We start from the raw sequence: 20423 nt of genomic DNA, 5'->3' as shown, positions 1-20423 counted from the left end.
CAATATCTAACAAAGAATTTAGAGAGTCAACATCATTGTTATAGGGAATGGTCATTTCACTGGGAATTTTGATTTTTTCGTCAACAGTTATGAGCGCATTACCATTGCCAACTTCAATTAGATAATGCGAGAAATCTGGATCTAATTTGGCTCTTATATTTTCTGTTAATTTGATTTTTTTTATTCAAAATAGACCATAAATAAGAGGAAGCTAAACTTGAATCAATTTGTTGTTCTTTTGTACTATTACGAATTACAGGAAATACTTGGCGAAAGTCTCCACCAAAAATAATAACTTCCCAGCAAAAGGGAGATCTGTATTTTTAATATCTCGCAACATTTTATCTAATGCTTCTATTGAATATTTTGTAGACATAGGTGCTTCATCCCATATAATTAATCTTGAAGGCGTAATAGTTTAGCAAGGTTTCCCTGTTTACTCACATTACATGTGTTGCTTTTATCTGCATTTAATGGAATCTTAAATCTTAAATGTGTTTTTCATCCTCCAGGAAAGATAGAGACAGCAAAATCAGACAACGCAGTTGCAAGCGCTATCATATTTTTCGATCTAATTTCTGCCAGAAGTGCTTTGTATAGAAAAGTTTTACTGGTATCAGTAGGGCCATCAACGAAAAATGAACCATATTCATTTGACACTAATGTTTGTAGTATCAAATTGTACGCATTTTTTTGTTACAGAATTTAGAACTTGTGATGCAAGTAGATCTTATGTTGGAATTGTGACTACTCGTTCGTCGTCACTTTCTATATTTGTAAATTCATCCTGATCGTAAAATATGTCAGTAGGAACAAAACGATACATATTTATATCTTTTCCCATAAATTCTAGTGTGGGAGCAATATCTTGTAGAACCATCTTCCTAACAACTGTTGATGACACATTTCTTATAAGAAAATCTGTAGACATTTCTTTTTCAAATCGTTCCCAAAGTTCTCTTGGGTTCGTAGGATTACAATATACTAAAATTGTTGAAAAAATGTTTCTTAAACTACTTGGTATCTAATATAGACAGGCTTCTTCTAAACAGTCTTATAAGCTACTATCTTTGTCTAATAGACTAGTTGAAATAGTTGCTTCATGATATGTTGGTAGCACAACACCATTAACTATTCTTAATTTCTCAAATGACGCTGCTCCTCTGATATGATTAACATTCGTAAATAATATCTTTCGCCTTCAAATGAATTGGGTGATCCAGTCCAACGAGAAGTATATGACACTTTTGGGAAATCAGGAATCTCGATGTTAGTTTTTTGTTCTTAATTTATCAATAGATGTATTTTAAGAGTGATGGTGTGTGTCTTCTTGTACTATATGTAGGTAGAATGGAATAAAGTTGTTGTCAAATTTGATTTGAAGATTCTTTTCTGATACATGGCATGGTGCCCTAATATTGCAATGAAGCAATTATCGATACTGCAGCTACCTTTATGATGCTTTTTGGCAGTGAGCTTTTTGAGGAATACATAAGAGCAAAAGTGGCGAGATGAGGCATACAATAGAAAACAAGGAGATATGATGAAAGTAAGGTGAATATTTGGATCAATACTTTATGCCAATGGCCAGTTGTAATAGAACTCAAATGGATTTAGTATCCATGACTTTCTTGTATCAATTGTTAATTATGGTTAGGTGTTTCTCTTGTGACCCAAGTACTTGGGCTATACTTATTGCAATCATTAAAGTTTCTTGCTTACCTATCAAAAAATATTTTTGCGATGTCTTATGATCCATAATCATACCAAAAATAGCTAATGACACCTTCCTGGTGACGTTTTAGGTTTAATGATGAAGCCCAATCTGAGAAGAAAATTCTACCACATTATGATGATCCCACTGCGGTTGAGGTTTATTTTTGCTTTTACCCTTTGTGCTTTAGTTTTTTCCTGAGCTTAATTTGCCTTTTGTTTTTAATTAAAATTACTTGGAGAAAATGTTGATCATGGACATTGGTCTTAAACTATGTGCTTAATGGATTCTTATTCTCAGGGAATAACTCTGGATGAAAGTGGACATTTCTCTAATGAAGTAGAGAAGAAGCTCCAAGAGGTAAACTTGTTATTCCATGTACAATATATTAGAAAATAAGAGAAGAGAGTGGCTCTGTTTGAGGATGAGGAACTTCCTATGCAATAATCCCATTCTTCCTATACACCATCTTTGCTTTTCCCCTACACTTAATTTGCACGGTTTGAATATTTGTGATGAAAGATGATTTTTAGCTTCTTTTCACGCCTGAATTATTTATTTGTTAAATCAAAATTTTCCACGCTTATGAAGAATATATTTCCCTATTGCCAGATCCATAAGAGGATCGAGGGTTCATCCACAAATAATTACTTTGAAGATCTCAACTAATCTGGGAAGATCTCATCAGATTTCTTTACTCAACAAAAAATGCTTCACTTTAAAAAGTCTTCAGAAAAAAAGATCCTTGTAGAAGAAAGAGGAGCTGGATTTAGATGTCCTTAAAGCAGAGGCTCTATCTGCTGGTTTGGGTGTTGAGGATCTTGGTTCCCATAAGGATGCAAGGAGGCAAGCCACAAGAGAGGAGCAAGAAAGAGCTGAGGCTTAATTGAGAAATAATGCATACTAGTTAGCCTATGCAAAAGCTAATGAGGCATCGCAATGATAATTTATTCTTCCATTTTGAAAATTCTACTTAATTTTGACACTTTTTTGGATGAACTATTTTTGCTGTTGACTATACCTATGAGTATGAATAATGCTTTTTCCTCATCATATAAAAAAGTAATGTAACCAGAACTGGGAATGACTACTCACCGGAAACAAACATTTTTGCTTTAGTCTTTTTTTTTTCTATTATTTATTTATAAGAATTTCAAATTTGATTGAAAAATCCAAAAGGCATAAACCAAGTACATCGGATGTATATAAGAGAAACACCTATTAAGTTCTTTGGTCTTCTATTCACCTCTTTAGGATTACCTTGTTTGTAGGCATGTAAATATTACGAATTTGTTTGCTTGTCTGTTGCTTCAGTTACATCATTGTTCAAATTTATTTAAATGATTTGCAGATAGATACAAAAGATATCCTTTTTATATGTGGTGGAGCATTTGTTGATCTTGATGTAAAGGTTTGGAAACCACCACCTATTTCAGTAGTGAGTCATTGTATATATATAAGTAATTACATAGTTGTAGATGGTAATTACATGTATGGAATGATTACAAATAAATGGAAAGAATATTGAGCGACTACAATTACGAGTCAAAGAGTACACAAATGGAGAGCCTTGGATTAAGGTAGAAGATCCTCAACATGATCCTCAACACCCCCTTGCAAGCTGAATGTTGGATTTGAGCGGACGTGAAGCTTGGATCAGAAGAATTCAAAGAGAGGGCAAGACACACTTTTGGTAAAAATGTCAGCAACTTGCAAATGCGAAGGCACATACTGGATGCGAAGCTTGCTAGCAAGAACAAGTTCACGAAGAAAGTGGTAGTCGAGCTCAACATGCTTGGCCCGTTTGTGAGAAAAGAGGTTGGAACTTAAGAAGATTGCACTCTTGTTGTCACATAGTAGTAGAGGCTGTTGGGAATGAGAAGCGTTGAGGTCACGAAGAAGATGTGTGAGCCAAAGTAGTTCGGCAGCAGTGAGAGCCAAAGCACGATACTCAAATTCACAACTGGAGGGAGAAACAGTAGGTTGTTTCTTGGCACTCCAAGAGACCAAATTATCACCAAGATAAATAGAATAACTAGAGGTAGAACGGCGAGTATCGGGGCACCCATTCCAAACAGCATCCGAGTAAGCAACTAAAGCACCGGGAGTAGCAGAGGGACGAAAAGTAAGACCAAAATGTAGTGTGCCCTTAACATAGCGAAGAATGTGTTTGACAGCAAGAAAATGGTCGTCAGTTGGGGAATGGAGAAACTGACTGACAGAGTTAACAGCATGAGCAGTATTAGGTCGTGAAATAGTCAAATATTGGAGAGCACCAACGAGAAACCTGTAAAGCGTGGGATCCAAAAACAGAGAACCATCAGAAGACAGGTGCTGGGAAACAACCATGGGAGTGTGGACTGGTTTGCTGTCAAGTAACTGAGCTCATGTGAGAATGTCTCGGGCATATTTCAGCTGACTGATAAACAGACAATCAGTAGTAGGGGTAGCTTCTAGACCAAGAAAGTAGCTGAGTGAACCCAAATCCTTGGTGACGAACTCAGAATTGAGCTTGCAAGTGAAACTGTCAAGAAGAGATGATTTGTTGCCTATAATAATGATGTCATCAACATAGAGAAGCAAATAGATCATGTCAGATTGCTTATGAAAAACAAAAAGAGATGTGTCGGCACGACTACAAGAAAAACCAAGTTGAAGAAGAAATGAATTGAAACGCTGAAACCAGGCACGAGGAGCTTGCTTGAGACAGTAGAGAGCTTTCTTCAACTGATAGACTTGATTGGAAAAGCGAGGGTCAATATATCCCGGTGGTTGTTCCATATAGACATGTTTAGTGAGATGCCCATTAAGGAACGTATTTTTGACATCAAGTTGGCGAAAAGACCATTTGTTGGTCATAGCAAGGGAGAGAACAACACGAACTGTAGTTGCCTTGATGACAGGACTACAAGTGTCAATAGTCAAGACCAGGGACCTAGGTGTAGCTCTTGGCAACAAGACGGGATTTGAGACGCTTGATAGAACCATCAGGCAAGTATTTGGTTTGAAACACCCATTTGGAACCCACAATGTTGGTGTTGGCAGGTCGAGGAACCAAAGTCCAGGTACAATTACGTTGCAGGGCTTGAACTTCTTCCATGGCAGCAAGCCATGCAAGATTCTTAGCAGCGGTTTTGAATCCTTTAGGCTCAATGGATGTAAGAAGAGCATAGAGAAGACCAGAGGAGCCCACAAGACCAAGATGCGCTGGGTGGCGAGTTTTGAAGATGCCGGCCTTGGCACGTGTGACCATAGGATGGGAGCCTAATGGAGCAGCCGGAACAGGAGTGCGAGCAATTAGAGGTAACTCAGTGACAGGCTCAGGAGAAGCCGGGTTGGAGTTCGAGTGTGGCAGAGAAGAACCTGCATTAGAAGTAGTTGCCTGCATAGACTCATCCACGGGATCAGTACAAATAATACACGGGGTGAATCCAGATTGAGAGATGTGTCGGGAAGGTGGTACAGGAGAGGGTAGGGACATGTTTGTATGGATAAGACTCGGTTCCAAAAAAATTGAGATTTGAAGGGAGGAAATGGATTGAGCCTGGGAAGTATGGTGGAAAGGAAAATAGTGCTTATCAAATTGGGCATGTTGGGTGATATAAATTCGAGAGGTGGCGGGGTCAAGACAACGAAACCCTTTATAAGAGGAACTGTAACCCATAAAAATGCAAAGAATACTACGAGCGAAAATTTTGTTAGTCGTGTAATCACGTAAACAAGGATAAACACGACAACCAAATAGATGAAAGTTTTCTTAATTTGGAGAGGAGCCATAGAGAACTGCAGTGCTGAAAGCATCAACCCAAAAACGAGTGAGAATGTGAGAATGAAAAAGGAGGGCAAGACCTGTTTTAGTGACAGGACGATGTTTCCTTTCAGCACAACCGTTTTGGGCGGGTGTATAGGGACAAGAGAGTTGATGATGAATGCCAGAAGTACGGAGATGGGCTTGAAAGCAGTTGCTAGGAAATTCTGCACCACCGTCATTTTGAAAAATTTTTATACGAGCAGAATGTTGATTTTCCACAAATTTTTGAAATTGAAGAAAAGTATGAAAGAATTCAGATTTCAATTTCAACGGGTAAAGCCAAGTGCAGCGGGAATAATCATCAACAAATAAAACATAGTATGCAAAATTCAAATTTGACTTGACGGGAGAAGGGCCCCATATATCACAATGAATAAGATCTAACACATTTGATGAGCGATGTTCTTTACGAGTATAAGGCAAACGGTGATTTTTTGCAATTTGACATGTACTACACAACACAGGAGATGGTAATAAAGAAGTAAGATGAAGCTGTCATTGTTTATTCAAAAGAGAGATAATAAAATGATTCACATGTCCAAGGCTAGTATGCCATAAGTCATACGAAGCATGAAGAGATTTATTTTTGAGGACAGAGACAAAAGCAGAGTTTCGGCGTTCAAGCACATATAAGCCGCCATCTCGTTTACCGGTTGCCACCACCCTTCTCGTTTGGCGATTCTGAACAGTGAAAAAATTATTAGTAAATGTAACAGAGAATGGAAAATCATTCGTTAATTTACTAATGGACAAGATTTTAGTGATATGAGGGACAACTAAAACATCGAACAATTGAAGATCAGGGGAATGTGAAATGGTACCAGTGTGAGTAATGGGTAGGGATGCACCATTCCCGTATAAGAAGTGGACTGATCCAAATTGGATTGGGCCGAAGCCCCTGTGTCCAAATACCAATCCGAGGCCTCACTTCCAGAGAGAGAACATGATGAATTGAAGGCTTCAGCAAGTTGTGCTTCAGGGGCATGACCATGGCGATCGTACCGTTGCCTACACTGATCCGCATAGTGGCCTTCCACAAGGCATATCAGGCAACGGGGAGGGCATCTACCAGAGGAATGTCCTTGCCCTCTTCTGTGGCCACCAGTACGACCTTGAGAGTGGCGAGGGGAAGAGTTCCTTTGATTCGGTTTCTAGGAGTTACCGTAGCGGACGAAACAACAGGCTCCAAGGATTTTTGGAAGAGCTCAAAGCTCTCTACTTTGGGCACCAAATCTTCAAAACAGGGCAAAGGGGTGAGGGCCATTTGAGCCGTGGAGAAGGTTGAGAAGTCTGGGTCGAGTCCTTGAAGGAACCAATGCACCTTGTCAGTGCCATCAACAGCTTGGCCAATTGCATGAAGTTGATCGCATATGACCTTGAAAGCATGGGCGTACTCCTAAACCGTCTTGGTGCCACATTTCATTAGTTGCAAGTCATCTTTCAGATGGATTTCACGGGCTTTGGAGTGGTGACTGAAGGTGTTTTCGAGGGCAACCCAAACCTTGTGTGAGGTGGAGAGTCCCACCACTTCAGCCTTGGCCTCCTCGGTGAGGGAGGACAGCAAAAGACTAAGCAGTCTTTGATCAGTTTGTTTCCATTCCAAGTGCTTGATGTTAGGTGTCTGAGAATCGGCAGAGGCAAAACATGGTGGGGGCTTAAGAGTTCCATCCACGTGACCAATTAATTCTTGACTTTCTAAGAGAGGAAGCAATTGGCTCTTCCATAGGAGATAGTTGGAGGAGGAAAGTTTGATTGTAACCATGTGGATGAGAGTGGTGAAAGGGAGAAGAGCAGAGGAAGGTTTGGTAGCCATGGGAAGGGAGGGTGATCGTGGGAGGTTAATCCACAAGGGCTCTTGATACCATGTAAAGGTTTGGAAACCACCACCTATTTCAGTAGTGAGTCATTGTATATATATATATATATAAGTAATTACATAGTCGTAGATTTTAATTACATGTATGGAATGATTACAAATAAATGGAAAGAATATTGAGATACTATAATTATGAGTCAAAGAGTACACAAATGGAAAGCCTTAGATTAAGGCAGAGGATCCTCAACACTTGAGAAAATCATTTCAGAGAGGTAATTTGTTTTAGATTTTCCTTTACAGAGAATTCCTCTACCCTTTGTTTTTTCTTTCCATTTTAAGATATCCTTCATTTTTTCTCTTACACAAAACTAACCAGGCGTCAAGACTCTTCAATTGGTTTTGGAGCACCTGTTCGTGCAAACATGAGAACTGGTGGAGTAACCAATGCTGCAATGATGTCATCCTTACTTCCGTCGGTGAGAAGCAAGACCCTAAAGTCATTGAAGTGGGAATTTAAAGTTTGTATGTTTCTCTTATTTATATATAAATATACATATATATATATATATTTGTGCCTTATCTATAGTTAAATTACTCTTGTCCAGATTATAAAGTTGCTTTCTGCACCTTCAGGTTGAAAGTGCTGATCTTATAGCATATGGTCTCATACCGGAGTTTATTGGACGTTTTTCAATTTTAGTTAGTTTGTTAGCTTTAACTGAGGATCAACTTGTGCAGGTAATGCTGCGTTATACTTAATTATTCTATTTTTATTTATTTATTTATTAATCTCTTGTTTGTTTAAAGCCCCCCTGCATCCCGTAATTGGGTGCTTCTCTTGTATGTATCTTTTGTACTTAAGTTGCACCTCTTTTTGGTTTTAATGAAGATGACATTCAAGAAAAGAAGAAAAGAAAAATAAAGCCTTGTATGTACATGGTTGGAACTGTATTGGGTGCTTGTCTTAACTGCATTTTTAAGATTAAGAAATGTGTGTGTGTGTGTTGTTTTTACAGTCTGATGTTAAAAACGGTGTGCTAAGCTTTATCTGAACCATCATGATATCGCATTACATTTTTTTTTTTAAAAAAATTTCACAAGTATGCAAACGATGAATGGACAGGATATTCCTCCTATTTGGAACATATAAAATTTACTTTTGTTTTGCTGTGGTTGTACAGGTCCTTACAGAACCAAAAAATGCTCTTGGTAAGCAGTACAAGAAATTGTTTGGCATGAACAATGTAAGCATTTTTTTCCTACCATTATTGTGTCCTTCTCTCTTTCACTCTCTCTCTTCTTCCAAGCATAGCTTGGCTTCCTGGTGTTAATGATCCTTTCACACAATTTCAGGTGAAGCTACATTTTACAGAGAGATCATTGAGACTGATTGCCAAGAAAGCAATGGCAAAGAATACTGGTGCCAGGGTTTAAGGGCCATACTGGAAAGCATTCTTACTGAAGCCATGTACGAGGTATGCCTTTGACATATGATGTACTTATATATTACGGAAATGCTTTGGTAAGGCCAATAGAGACAAGACATCAAAGAGAAGCATATGAGTTTCAATGGACAATAAACTCCAAAAACATTGTTGAAAATATCAAAGATGACAAGCCAACATGACTCAAACCACCAGAATATAACCTCGTTCGTTTGAATGAGCTTGACGTATACAGAGACGTACACAGATGCTGAAATAAGTAACTACTATATAAATGTCAAAATCTTTATATAGTTCCCTCTCATTGCAAAGTAATAATTTTTTTTTCCTAAATTAGATATTTTGGCACTTGCAATTCATATGAACCCGCCAATGAAGTGAATACGAACCATGGAAAAGCGTTAATCCAAGAGATATACTTGATTGATCCAAGGTCTGAACGTATATTGTCTCACATTGATAAAATTTATAGGTTAATATATTATAATAGTTTTATTATGATGAATTTAACATCATTTATAATTTTAATAGTCTAAAACTCCTGCATTTGACAATATGGAATCGATTTGTTCATGATGAATGCCATGAAATTTCAACCTTATTTTGGCAAAGCCCATTGTTCTTCGAACATGGATCAAAGTTTCTTCTTATAATGGTACTTCTTGTTAATATCAACATTCTTATTAATTATACATCTTATACTTGTATATTTATTCGTTCGTGTTTATAATATAGGCTTGTCATTGTCATCAAGACGAACAGGTGTTTTTATCGTTGAGCCTCTTCTTCCATCTTCCGTTGCATTATGTACATGGTAAATAACTTATTTAAATTTTTTGATTCCATTTCTTATTTAAATGCACTATACATTTTATGTTGTTTTTTTTTACTATAAATCTATCTTTGTTTGTTTTGTTGTATAACTTTAATTACTAATTCAAATTCTCAAGACGGTACAAAATGATGCATTGCTGGAAGAGATAATTGGAAGCAGTTTTATCAGCTTCAAGCAGTTCTATCGATCCGATCATAAAAATATATGAAATCGCAGAAAGGCTGATAACTGCTCCAGCAATCATAATTGCCCTGATTTGTCTAGGGCGAAATCTCTCTCTCTTCCAAAGTTTGGTTCGTGCGTGAAAATGAACTGAACGTATGGGTTATTAAATTTGTGAATACACGTTCGAATGGGTAAGTTTGCAGTTTGAATGCTAAAATTTCAAAATTCCATGAAATATTGTTGCGATTTATTTAAACTTTTCACGTTCAAACGGTTAAGATAGTAGTCTGAATGAACAACTAAGAATATTCCTCGGCATATTCTTCAAATGCAGAGAAGCGAAGAGGGTATTTTCGTATATGTACTCACACAAATGCATTTGAATGGAGAATCTCACATTCAAATGAGTAAATATTCCGAGTATATGGCGTTAAGTTTCCCACCAAACACATTTAACGTGAAAACACCGTTGAATGGGGTTTTATTCAGTTCGAACTAATATTAGTACTATTATTCTAATATAATAATAGTTATTCTAGTTTATAATACTATAGCATTACTTATATATGTGTACTAAATATATCGTGTATATATTTATATTTGTTAGTATATATTAAAAGTATATACACTATATAAACATTTATATAGTGTATATAATAATATAATACTAAGTATCACTATAAGTATAAGTAACAATTAATGTATTATATTATAAGTAATAGTACAATACTAACTAGTTACGTATATTATACTATATACTATATATTATACATACTTATTATACTTATATAATATATGTTATATATATTATGCATACTTATATTATACTTATATAATATATATTATATATACTATATTATATATATTATACATACTTATATTATACTATATACTATAATACATATAATTACATTAGACTATATGTTAAATTTACTTATATAATATATATTATATATATACTATAAAGTATAATTAGTATTTTTATACTTTTGTACTTTGTAATATTAGTATTATTATATATTAGTATTAGTAATATAATTATAAATATATTAGTATAATAACCATTCAAATGGATATTCTGTCCGTTCGAACTACATTTAAGTATAACATAAACATTTGAACTAATATCTTTGTTGTTCGAACCGAATAATTCATACGAAATATGTTCGAATGTGTAATTTACCCGTTCAAATGTAACATCACGATTGGTATACCCAGTTCCAATATCATTGAGTTTACGTTCAAACGAAAACTCACCCAATCTCCTCCGTCGCTCCACTGTTTGCAACCACCAACTCCACCATAAACTCTGTCGTTCGCCCTCAAATTTCTCATTTCTACGAAGTATGGGTCCATAAACATTGTGAATGTCTTTTTTTTTTTTTAGAAATATAGTTTGGGTTTGAGGTGGTCGGATTTTGATTCAATTTGACCCCATTTTGGTGTTTTGGGACCAAATCACATCTATATAATCGGTAGAAATGATGAGACTTCACTCCTAAATCATTTCTATCGATTAAAACAAAGGATTCTCAAGAATCTTTGGTTTTTACGTTCATGGCTAAGTTGACTCAATCGTGGGTGTTTGGCTTAGTTTTCGTTCAAACGGGTTTGAATTTGTTCGAACACATATTTTCCACATAGATGTTAATTCATTCGAATGTATTCAAATGAACTAATTGGTCATTCGAACGAAAATTGCTATTAGCTAGCAATTATTCAAACGGATTGGGGAGTTGCCAAACAACTTTATTTCCATTTGAACATATCCCCTGCATTTGAACGACCGTTTTTGGTCGTTCGAACACCAATTCTAGTGTTCGAATTTGGTTGCCACTTGTCTGAATGAATAGGAATGGCTCGTTCAAACAGAATATGTTTTGTTCAAACGCGTTATTTCAATATAGTATAATTCTACATTAATATAATTAAATAATTATTTTAATTATATTGTTACTTTCCTTGTTGTTTTGCAGATCAACAATATACTAATAGCAACTAGAGAAAGAAAACGTTCCCGAGATCAAACTGGCCAAAGTAGCGGAGCAACTCATGCTTAGCAAGTGAGGCCTACACTAGTTGAACGGTAGATCATTTTGGATGACTTCCACAATCTTGCATGGGAGGAATAGAGCATACACTCCATCATTACCGATCAGTGATGGACACTGATTTGTTAGTAAATGGGGACAGCATATTCATAAATGGTTGGTGAGTTTTATCGTGCCATGGGAGAGCATCCTGGTGACGCTCTGTGCTATAACTTATCGATCTAGGGAGTGAGTATCATCTTCTCTCCTCGCATTATTGTTGAGTTCCTTGATATTCTACGCATGCTCGACGCATATCTTATAGCGACTGGGGCGGCTACACGGGGACCAGCGGCTGCACCATCTATGTAGAGATTGATGAGTTGTATGCTAGCTCAGATGATAGTTAGGGCAGCGAGGATCTAGCTGATGATGGTCTCACAGACGATCAGGTCCGTCAACTAGTGCGAGACCCTTTGGCTCCTCTATATGATGGTGGCAAGGTGATCCAACAGGCTGACTGTGTAGCATTTTTTAGAATGATTAATCTGATTGTTGGGTATAACATCGATCCGAAAAAACACAAGACTGATTTCAGGATCGAGCGAGCTAGATTTTTGTTGTGGGTATAATCTGGCATTATATTTCTTCCTCCGCATTCGATCGAAGTCCCGCTATTCGCGTGGAGGTAGTCTACCATTTGCATTGTTGATATCTAACATCCTATTCTGATCGGGGGTTACAATGCAAGGGAATGAGCAGAGGTCACCACAATTGGGGCCCCTTAACAAGATCACATTCAGTACAGAATAGTGGCACGCCGATTGATCCAGTTTCTACTGCTATTGCTGGTGTTGAGAGACAACCTATTGGTGTTACTTTGGATGATGTACAAGCTCTGTTGGCAGAGCACTACCAAATTATGAAGCAGGAGTTCATTAAGTCCATTATGGAGAACCTTACGGAGATAGATGGACGTCTAACTATTTTACAGGAGGATCTTGATTTATTTAACAAATAGATAGTTTTAGTTATTAATTTACGATTTTTATGTTGTATTGAATGTCAGTGTTTTGGGATGTAATTACTGTATGGTTTTTATTTTTAATGTTTGCTAGTCTTTTATTGTTAATTATGTTTTTTTTCATTATACTTACTGTTCACGATCACATAAAAAATGATACTATCTTTAAAGTAATATTTATTTAACTAAAAATCTTATTGTATGTGAAAGAAATCACTAAAATATTTTTAAATTATTTACATAAAAGTAATTTATGAATTCATAAATATTTTAATTCTTTGTAAATCATAATATATAATATATACACATTTTTTATATTTTGAACATGATAACAAATTAATGGAAAAAATATTTCTTACTTTAATATTTTCGACATTTTTAACAATATATTATTATAATTAAACAATCTTGTTTGAACATTTGTTTATGCATTCAAATGAGGTATGTTCCGTTCGAATAGGTTTAAAAAATCCTAGCCATTTTTAATTTAATTTTCCACCAAATCATCTATTCGAATGAATAAATGTTATGTCTGAACTTGTTCGAACAAAATATGTGTAGTTCAAATGGACTTGCAACCTTCTCGCCAAATTTTTCCACCAAATCTCTCTCGTTTGAATAAAAACATTTAAGTTCAAACGGTTTTGAACTTTCCTTGTTGAAATAAATTATTTTTCCACCAATATTATTATTTGAACAGATTATATACCATTCGAACGGTCATTAATTCCCTGTTCAAACTGAATTTTTGCAGTTCGAACAGTTTTGACTTTTTGAGACAATCTAAATCGTCACTGAAAATCACATTCGAATGGATATTTAGCCTTTCGAATGAGTTTATAAAGTCATCCATATTTTGAGATAAAATTTAAATTTCGTCTCCAATACCTACTTTTAGGTATGAAATTTAGTTCACCCCAAAAAGTAAAATTTCTTACAGTGATGTTAGCTTGTAAGAAATTGAAACCGTTAGAATAATTATAATAGAATAATTGGAAAAATGGTTAACGTCATAAAATTAAGAAAATATTTAGAGAATTACAATATAGGTAATATTTTTTATTTGAAGGGACAATATAGATAACATTAGATAATAAGGATTTACATTTAAAATGATATCAATTAGCTGGCATGATTCACTTGTATATAAAATGTACTTAAGACCATTGGATTCTTAAGGAAAAAAAAAAAAAAATCAAAGAGAAAGTATTTGACAAAGTATATGGTGATAAAGTTTTGGGGTATTTTCCTGCCTTGAGTGGATAAGTTTTGTGGTAATGATGTCTCGTGGGTTTTTATCACTCACACACGTGTGAAAAAGGAGAAAATACTAATTAATAATTAATTAAGACATTTTTTTTTTTGGTAATAATGAAGTAACTTTTTCTATTTGTAAAATATAACTCATTTATGTTAAGTTTAGTTGAAATGAATTGAGTTCTTTATAAATAATAATTAGTTGAAATGGTAAAGTAGGTTTTACAAAGTTCACTTAAAATAAGTTTATATATATTTAAATATTAAGAAGAGTTTAAATATATTTATAAAAAATTAAAAAAATTATATATTTTACGTGTAAAAAAATATTAAATTAAAAAAAAATATAGATCTTATGTATAAAAAAAATATTGAATTAAAATAAATTTAATGATTTGAACTTACTAAATTTAACTTGAAATTAAATTGAAGTTAATTCGCTTAGTGCGAAAGAATTAGGCCTTAGTACGACACTCGTAATGCATTTTGAAAAGATGCGTATGGAGACCACATGCGACTGTTGCTCCGATTGATCCTTGTCGTATACGTCTCATCACAATCACATTTTGATGACGTTCCTACTTTTTATATGATTGCCGTTTCGCCACTACCGTCTTTTCCATGCAGATCACATTAGCGTCCTTTCACCTAAATTTTATATTAATAGTTGGAAAAGCTACCATGCTGTGCTGTATATAGTTTACAAATTTCTTTCCATGCAAATCAATAATATTGCTGATTGTATAATATTATCATCATCATAGTAAACGATAGTCTTATTAATTACTGATTTGCATATCTATTAGAGGACATCCACGATGCTAAGCATGGAGAAAATGGAATAGACATGCCCATGCCAGGATGGATGGCTACTTCGAGAGAACTGGACCTCTTAATTTTCATTGACCATGAAAATATTTTGAGAGAATGTTGCTTGATAGGATTGGACAGTGAGATGAGATTTTTTGATTTTAGATTAAAATTTAAAATATTATTTTTAAATATTATTATTATTTTAAAATTTAAAAAAGTTGAATTAATCGGATTAAAAAAAATTAAATTATTTATTTTATTTTGTGTGAAATTAAATTTGAAGAGGTTATAATAATTACATGGCATGATATATATGAAAATTCTATGTCTCATCCTACTTGCTTACCCATCTTTCTTAAGGCTTTTGTATATGAAAGTCTCTCCATATAGAAATTATTTTTGTTTCCAAACACATAATAATATAAAAGGAAATAATATGACTAACTACTAATTAATTGAAGCTAATTGAAATATGCTACCAAAAATATCCCATTAAAGACATTATTTCATTTTATTATTTCATTTTGTACTGTGGTAGGTTCATAACAAAAAACGCATCAACCCCTTAAAGCAATAACCTGACAATGGCAGCAGCCACAGATGAGACATCCTGCACGGATTTGTTACTTTCAGTGAGAGGCGAATGGCCTGAGAAACTGCTTTCACATGATCTGGCCTCGATGCCAGCATCATTTGCAGCTTGTTCAGCAAATTTAGGATCACCTTTCTGCAAAGCTTCAATGGCTACCGGGATATCAGCCTCTAAAACAGTATTGTATAGGTCAGCACAAGAGCTTAAGCCACGCCTTACATCTCCTTTTAGGTTGCCCCGGAGAAGCGTCTTAATATAGTTCGTAGTTCCAGTTGCCTTGGCCTTGAGTACATCAACCATGATGAGAGCCAGCCCGGTGACATCTGCCTTGGAACTTCGAGAGTCTGATTTAAGAATGGATACACAAACATCATATAGGGGTGTCTGCTTGCATGTTTGCTCAATCAATCTGACATCCATTGGCTGCACCGCGCCTTGGCTTGCCGGTAGATATATAGTCTGAAGAACAGATTGAACAAGAAAGATGAGCAACAAAAGTTTCATATTTTCAGATCAGGAAAAGAAGATGGGGCAAAAAGTTGTAAAGAAATGCTAAGAGCTAGATGATGGTCATTCTTCAGAGTGCGAGCTCCTTTTATAGGCCAGGAGTATGGGGCCAGTACGTACCTATTGCAGAAGTAAAATTAAGTAACAGTTACGCAAATCAATCTGCTAAGGATACTCTTGCCGTATAAGGTTGCAACTCATCAATCATGCACAACAGTCAACATTGTTCATCTTAATTCATGCACCAAAGCTGCGGTGGAAGGAAAGTCAAGATACTGTATTTAGTATTTAGTCTTAGGCTATTAATTATTCAGAATATATCTTACCGTCTTGACTGTAAATTATTGATCATTCTCTCTTTTTTTAACTGAATTTATATGTTGTTCATATGATTCTGATTGCATTTATAATCAATCAACGAATTCACCGGGCATATTTCAAGCAAGATGAGGAGAATTCCATTCCCAGCTAGCTTACGTTACTTTCTGCAAGGTTTACAAACATTAATTATCACAACTATTATGATTTAAAATCCTCGTGTGCTCGACAAAAAATAGTAACAGAAAAATTCTTGCTCTGAACATGAACATGATCATGAGTCAATCCACGTCTTCCTTGCTGCACAAGGGTCGACACTTTTACTACATGAGCACACTGTGCTAACTAGCTGATCACTTGTGTCTGGGTTAACATTAGGGTTAGAGTACAAGGCCAGTACTGTTTTTAAGTTAAAATTATAATTAGGAGCTGATCAAATCTTAATTACTTGGAGGATTGGTAAGAAAAACCTCAAATTCTATGTTTGTGACATCCAATCCCAATGACCTCGCAAGCAGCAAGACTTATAAATTTTATGAATAATACTACTAGCTAGGCCATTTGAACCTTACCGCTTAAATAATACTCTTGATATGTCACGTGATTTATTTAGAAAAATAAAAACTCAAAAGTAGTACAGGAAATATTTTTGAATTTCAATCTTCTTCTTTATGTATTTTTGGACGCATGTATTTTTATTTTGAATATATATTTTTTTAATAAACTACCCGGCAACATTGTCACATCAAGACGGCCATTTGAATGGCAACTCTATAATATTGCAAGGGATCGTTTGGAAATTAATATGAGCCAAAAGGTCTTTAATTTGTGCATTGATATTCATTTAAATAAAATTAAATGAAAAATGGCAAATTAATGCTAGCTTGTAAGAAATCGAAACCGTTAGAATAATTATAATTGAATAATTGGAAAAATGGTTAATGTGAGAAAATTAAGAAAATATTTAGAGAAATACATTAATATAGGTAATATTTTTTCTTTTTTGAAGGGACAATATAGGTAATATTGGATAATAAGGATTTACGTTTAAAATGATATCAATTAATTAGCTGGCATGATTCATTTGTATATAAAATATTGGATTCTTAAGAGAGAGAGAGAGAGAGAGAGAGAGAGAGAGAGAGAGAGAGAGAGAGAGAAAAAATCAGAGAGAAAGTATTTGACAAAGGAAATGGTGTTAAAGTTTTGGGAAATTTTCCTGCCTTGAGTGGATAAGTTTTGGGGTCATGCTGTTGATCTCTTACCCAAAATGAAGAATCCTTCGTACAATTTACCTTGCGGGTTTTTATCACACGCACTAATTGACAATTAATTAAGACCTTTTTTTTTTTTTTTAATAATGAAGCACCTTTTTTATCTTTAAAATATGGGTTTTTTTTTTAATTTTTTTTATGTTGAGCTCTTTATAAATAGTAATAAATTAAAATAATAAAATAAGTTTTATAAAATTCATTTAAAATGAATTTAGATGTATTTAAATATTAAAATAAATTTAAATATATTTATAAAAAATTAAAAAAATTATAAGTCTTACATATAAAAATTATTAAATTAAAATAAATTTAATAATTTAAAAATAAAATAATATTTAAATAATAACCTCAACTTAAAATTAAACGAATTGATTTCAATCCGTTTTAATGCACCTAGCACGAAAGAGGGCTGAGTACGACACTTGTAATGCGCTTTGAAAAGCTTCGTATGGAGACCACATGCTACTGTTGCTCCAATTGTCGTATAGGCCTCATCACAGTCACATGTTGATGACGTTCCTACTTTTTATATGATTGCAGATAAGGTGCAGCCGTTTCGCCACTACCGTCGTTTCCATGCAAATCACATTAGCGTCCTTTCACCTAAATTTTATATTAATAGTGGGAAAAGCTAGCAAGCTGTGATGTATATAGTTTCAAAGTTCTTTCCTTGCAAATCAATAATATTGCCGTGTAAGAGATCAAAATGAATATTGGATGTATGGAAGCCGACAATGTTCATCCACTCGAGCAAACAGACGAGTTTTTAGAAAGCAGGCCAGCTCCAACGTCCCGCAAGAACAACGACATGATTAATGATGACCAGAGTAAATCATGTTGATAAGAACATATATATATCCACGCAATGCATTTAATTTGTACAAAACGGTGCGGTGTGAAGGGATATATATGCCTGTGCTAGATTATATATAAATGTACCTTTTTAATAAATCATTGATCTCAATATATCATAGGACATGACAGTGCTAGACTAAAGGCTAAAGCTATTCGTTTATTGGTGAAATGCATTTGTCACAGAAAAAGAAGCTTTTCAGATTAGGAAGGTCTTCCTTTTGAAGAAAAGATAATGGTCGATAAGGTGTCGGGATTGATGCTCTCTCGCTCGCGCTTCTTTCATAAGTGTTATGGCATAATTACAAGGGAGTGTGTAATAAATATATAAAAGTTACTATATATAAAATTTTTATTCTAATTCTAAAATATTTAAATAAAGTTTGTTTTAAAAATGATGAACTTAAACACCAAGGGATAACGTGCCGTGTGGGACCAATATATGTGTCAACAAACTTTGTGTGGCCTATTGGCAAGCCACCCACCATGCCTAGACAAGTCGTGAAGGGCTCATGGTTGATGCCCTGACAAGGCTATGGGCAAGGCTGAACAGCCCTACAAGCATGTCATGGACCCTGCCATAGTACGCCCAAGACGCCCCACAAGGCTAGTGAGCAGACCAGTCGCATGCATAGCAAACAGCCCTTGCACAGGGCAGGAGCACACCCATGTGCAAGGCCTATGCGTGCAAGCCATGCACAGGGCCACCAGCAAGCATGGCACGCAAGCCATGCGCAGGGCCACCAGCACACCCAACGCACAACCCATGCACATGCCCCTACACAGGCACCAAGCCAGCACCTCAAACCTTGGCTATGTTGCACAGCACCTAGACCATACTACCACCACCACGCCAGCTAGGCCAACCAAGTCATGTCGTGCAGCAAAAGGGCCTTGGCACCAACACCAAGCCACCCAAGGCCACCACAGATCCAACTATGCCAAGAGCCACTTGGGCCATTCAAGACCTTATTTCCTTATTTCATTTCATTTATGCTTTGACTATAAATATGGCACTTAGCCATTGTATGAGAAATTTTTTGACATTTTGAACATTTGGCTTGTGAACACTTGTGGGTTTCTTGGGAATCATTCGGTGTTTTGCACTTGGGCTCTTGTGGGAGCAATCCGTGAATCTCAAAAAGAGAAACACTTCATGCAATTCGTGAATTGAAGTGGTTCATACTATCCTTTCATCTTTTGGATGCAATTCGTGAATCACAAGAGATAAAACACTTATTGCAATCCATGAATAGAAGAGGTTCAATCTATCCAATACTTTGTGTTTTATCCATTCATCTCGCATTTTCATCCATTATCATACTCCATTGTTATCTTCCATTGTTATCTTGCTTTATCCTCTATTATTATTTTCGTGTATGTCATTGTTCTTCATGTTCTTGTCTTGTTCATGACTATTCTTGAGTTTTCTCACCGTCCAAACATTTCCAAACACATCCAACACCCATACAGAACCTAACCAATCCTCCCATGCCTTACTTGCCCAAGCTTTGAGTCGTCCATTGCTCTCAAACAGTAGCCACCAACCTTCCAAACCCTAGCCCCCACTTGCCGTCCAACCTAGTTCCCATTTCCATAAACTTGAGCCCACTTACCTAAAAGGGTCACTAGACAACCTCACTTTGCCTTGGGCAAAGTTGTCTCCACCCATTTCAGGAAACCCTAGCCGTCCACCAAAAGAACACCCTAGACACCCTCCTTTCACTCTAGCTAAAGTTGCCCCTTTCAAATAAGGAAACCCAAGCTACCCTCTCTCACCAACGGAAACCCTAGTCCACCCAACCCTAGCCGCCACCTAAGAGTGGTAACTACCCATCTTGCCTTTCCACTAGCCAAAGTTGTCCCTTCCCATTCGGGAAACCCTACCTTCCCACCACTCTCGAGCCTTTAATCTCTTAACCCTAGATGCCCCAACACCCCACAGATTCCTATCACCACTTAACCCTAGC

The 20423-nt window shown here is 35.6% G+C and overlaps 2 protein-coding genes and 1 pseudogene across 2 annotated transcripts; 1 reads left to right on the top strand and 2 right to left on the bottom strand.

Annotated features, from left to right (window-relative positions):
• Window positions 1–4649: 4649 nt before the first annotated feature.
• Window positions 4650–5195, bottom strand: LOC122296598 (uncharacterized mitochondrial protein AtMg00820-like). The gene has a single exon (XM_043106419.1). It carries the CDS (start codon window positions 5193–5195, stop codon window positions 4650–4652), a length of 546 nt encoding a protein of 181 aa, XP_042962353.1.
• Window positions 5196–7285: 2090 nt separating this feature from the next.
• LOC122296533 lies at window positions 7286–9580 on the top strand (annotated as a pseudogene).
• A 5815-nt stretch (window positions 9581–15395) lies between these two features.
• Window positions 15396–16080, bottom strand: LOC122317774 (cell wall / vacuolar inhibitor of fructosidase 1-like). The gene has a single exon (XM_043134779.1). It carries the CDS (start codon window positions 16004–16006, stop codon window positions 15476–15478), a length of 531 nt encoding a protein of 176 aa, XP_042990713.1. The 5' UTR covers window positions 16007–16080; the 3' UTR covers window positions 15396–15475.
• Between the last annotated feature and the right edge of the window lie 4343 nt (window positions 16081–20423).

Source organism: Carya illinoinensis, chromosome 1 (genome assembly GCF_018687715.1).
Source record: "Carya illinoinensis cultivar Pawnee chromosome 1, C.illinoinensisPawnee_v1, whole genome shotgun sequence".
In the NCBI taxonomy this organism is placed as follows: Eukaryota; Viridiplantae; Streptophyta; class Magnoliopsida; order Fagales; family Juglandaceae; genus Carya; species Carya illinoinensis.
The sequence above is the reverse complement of the archived record's forward strand: the minus strand, read 5'-3'. Positions and strand labels throughout refer to the sequence as shown.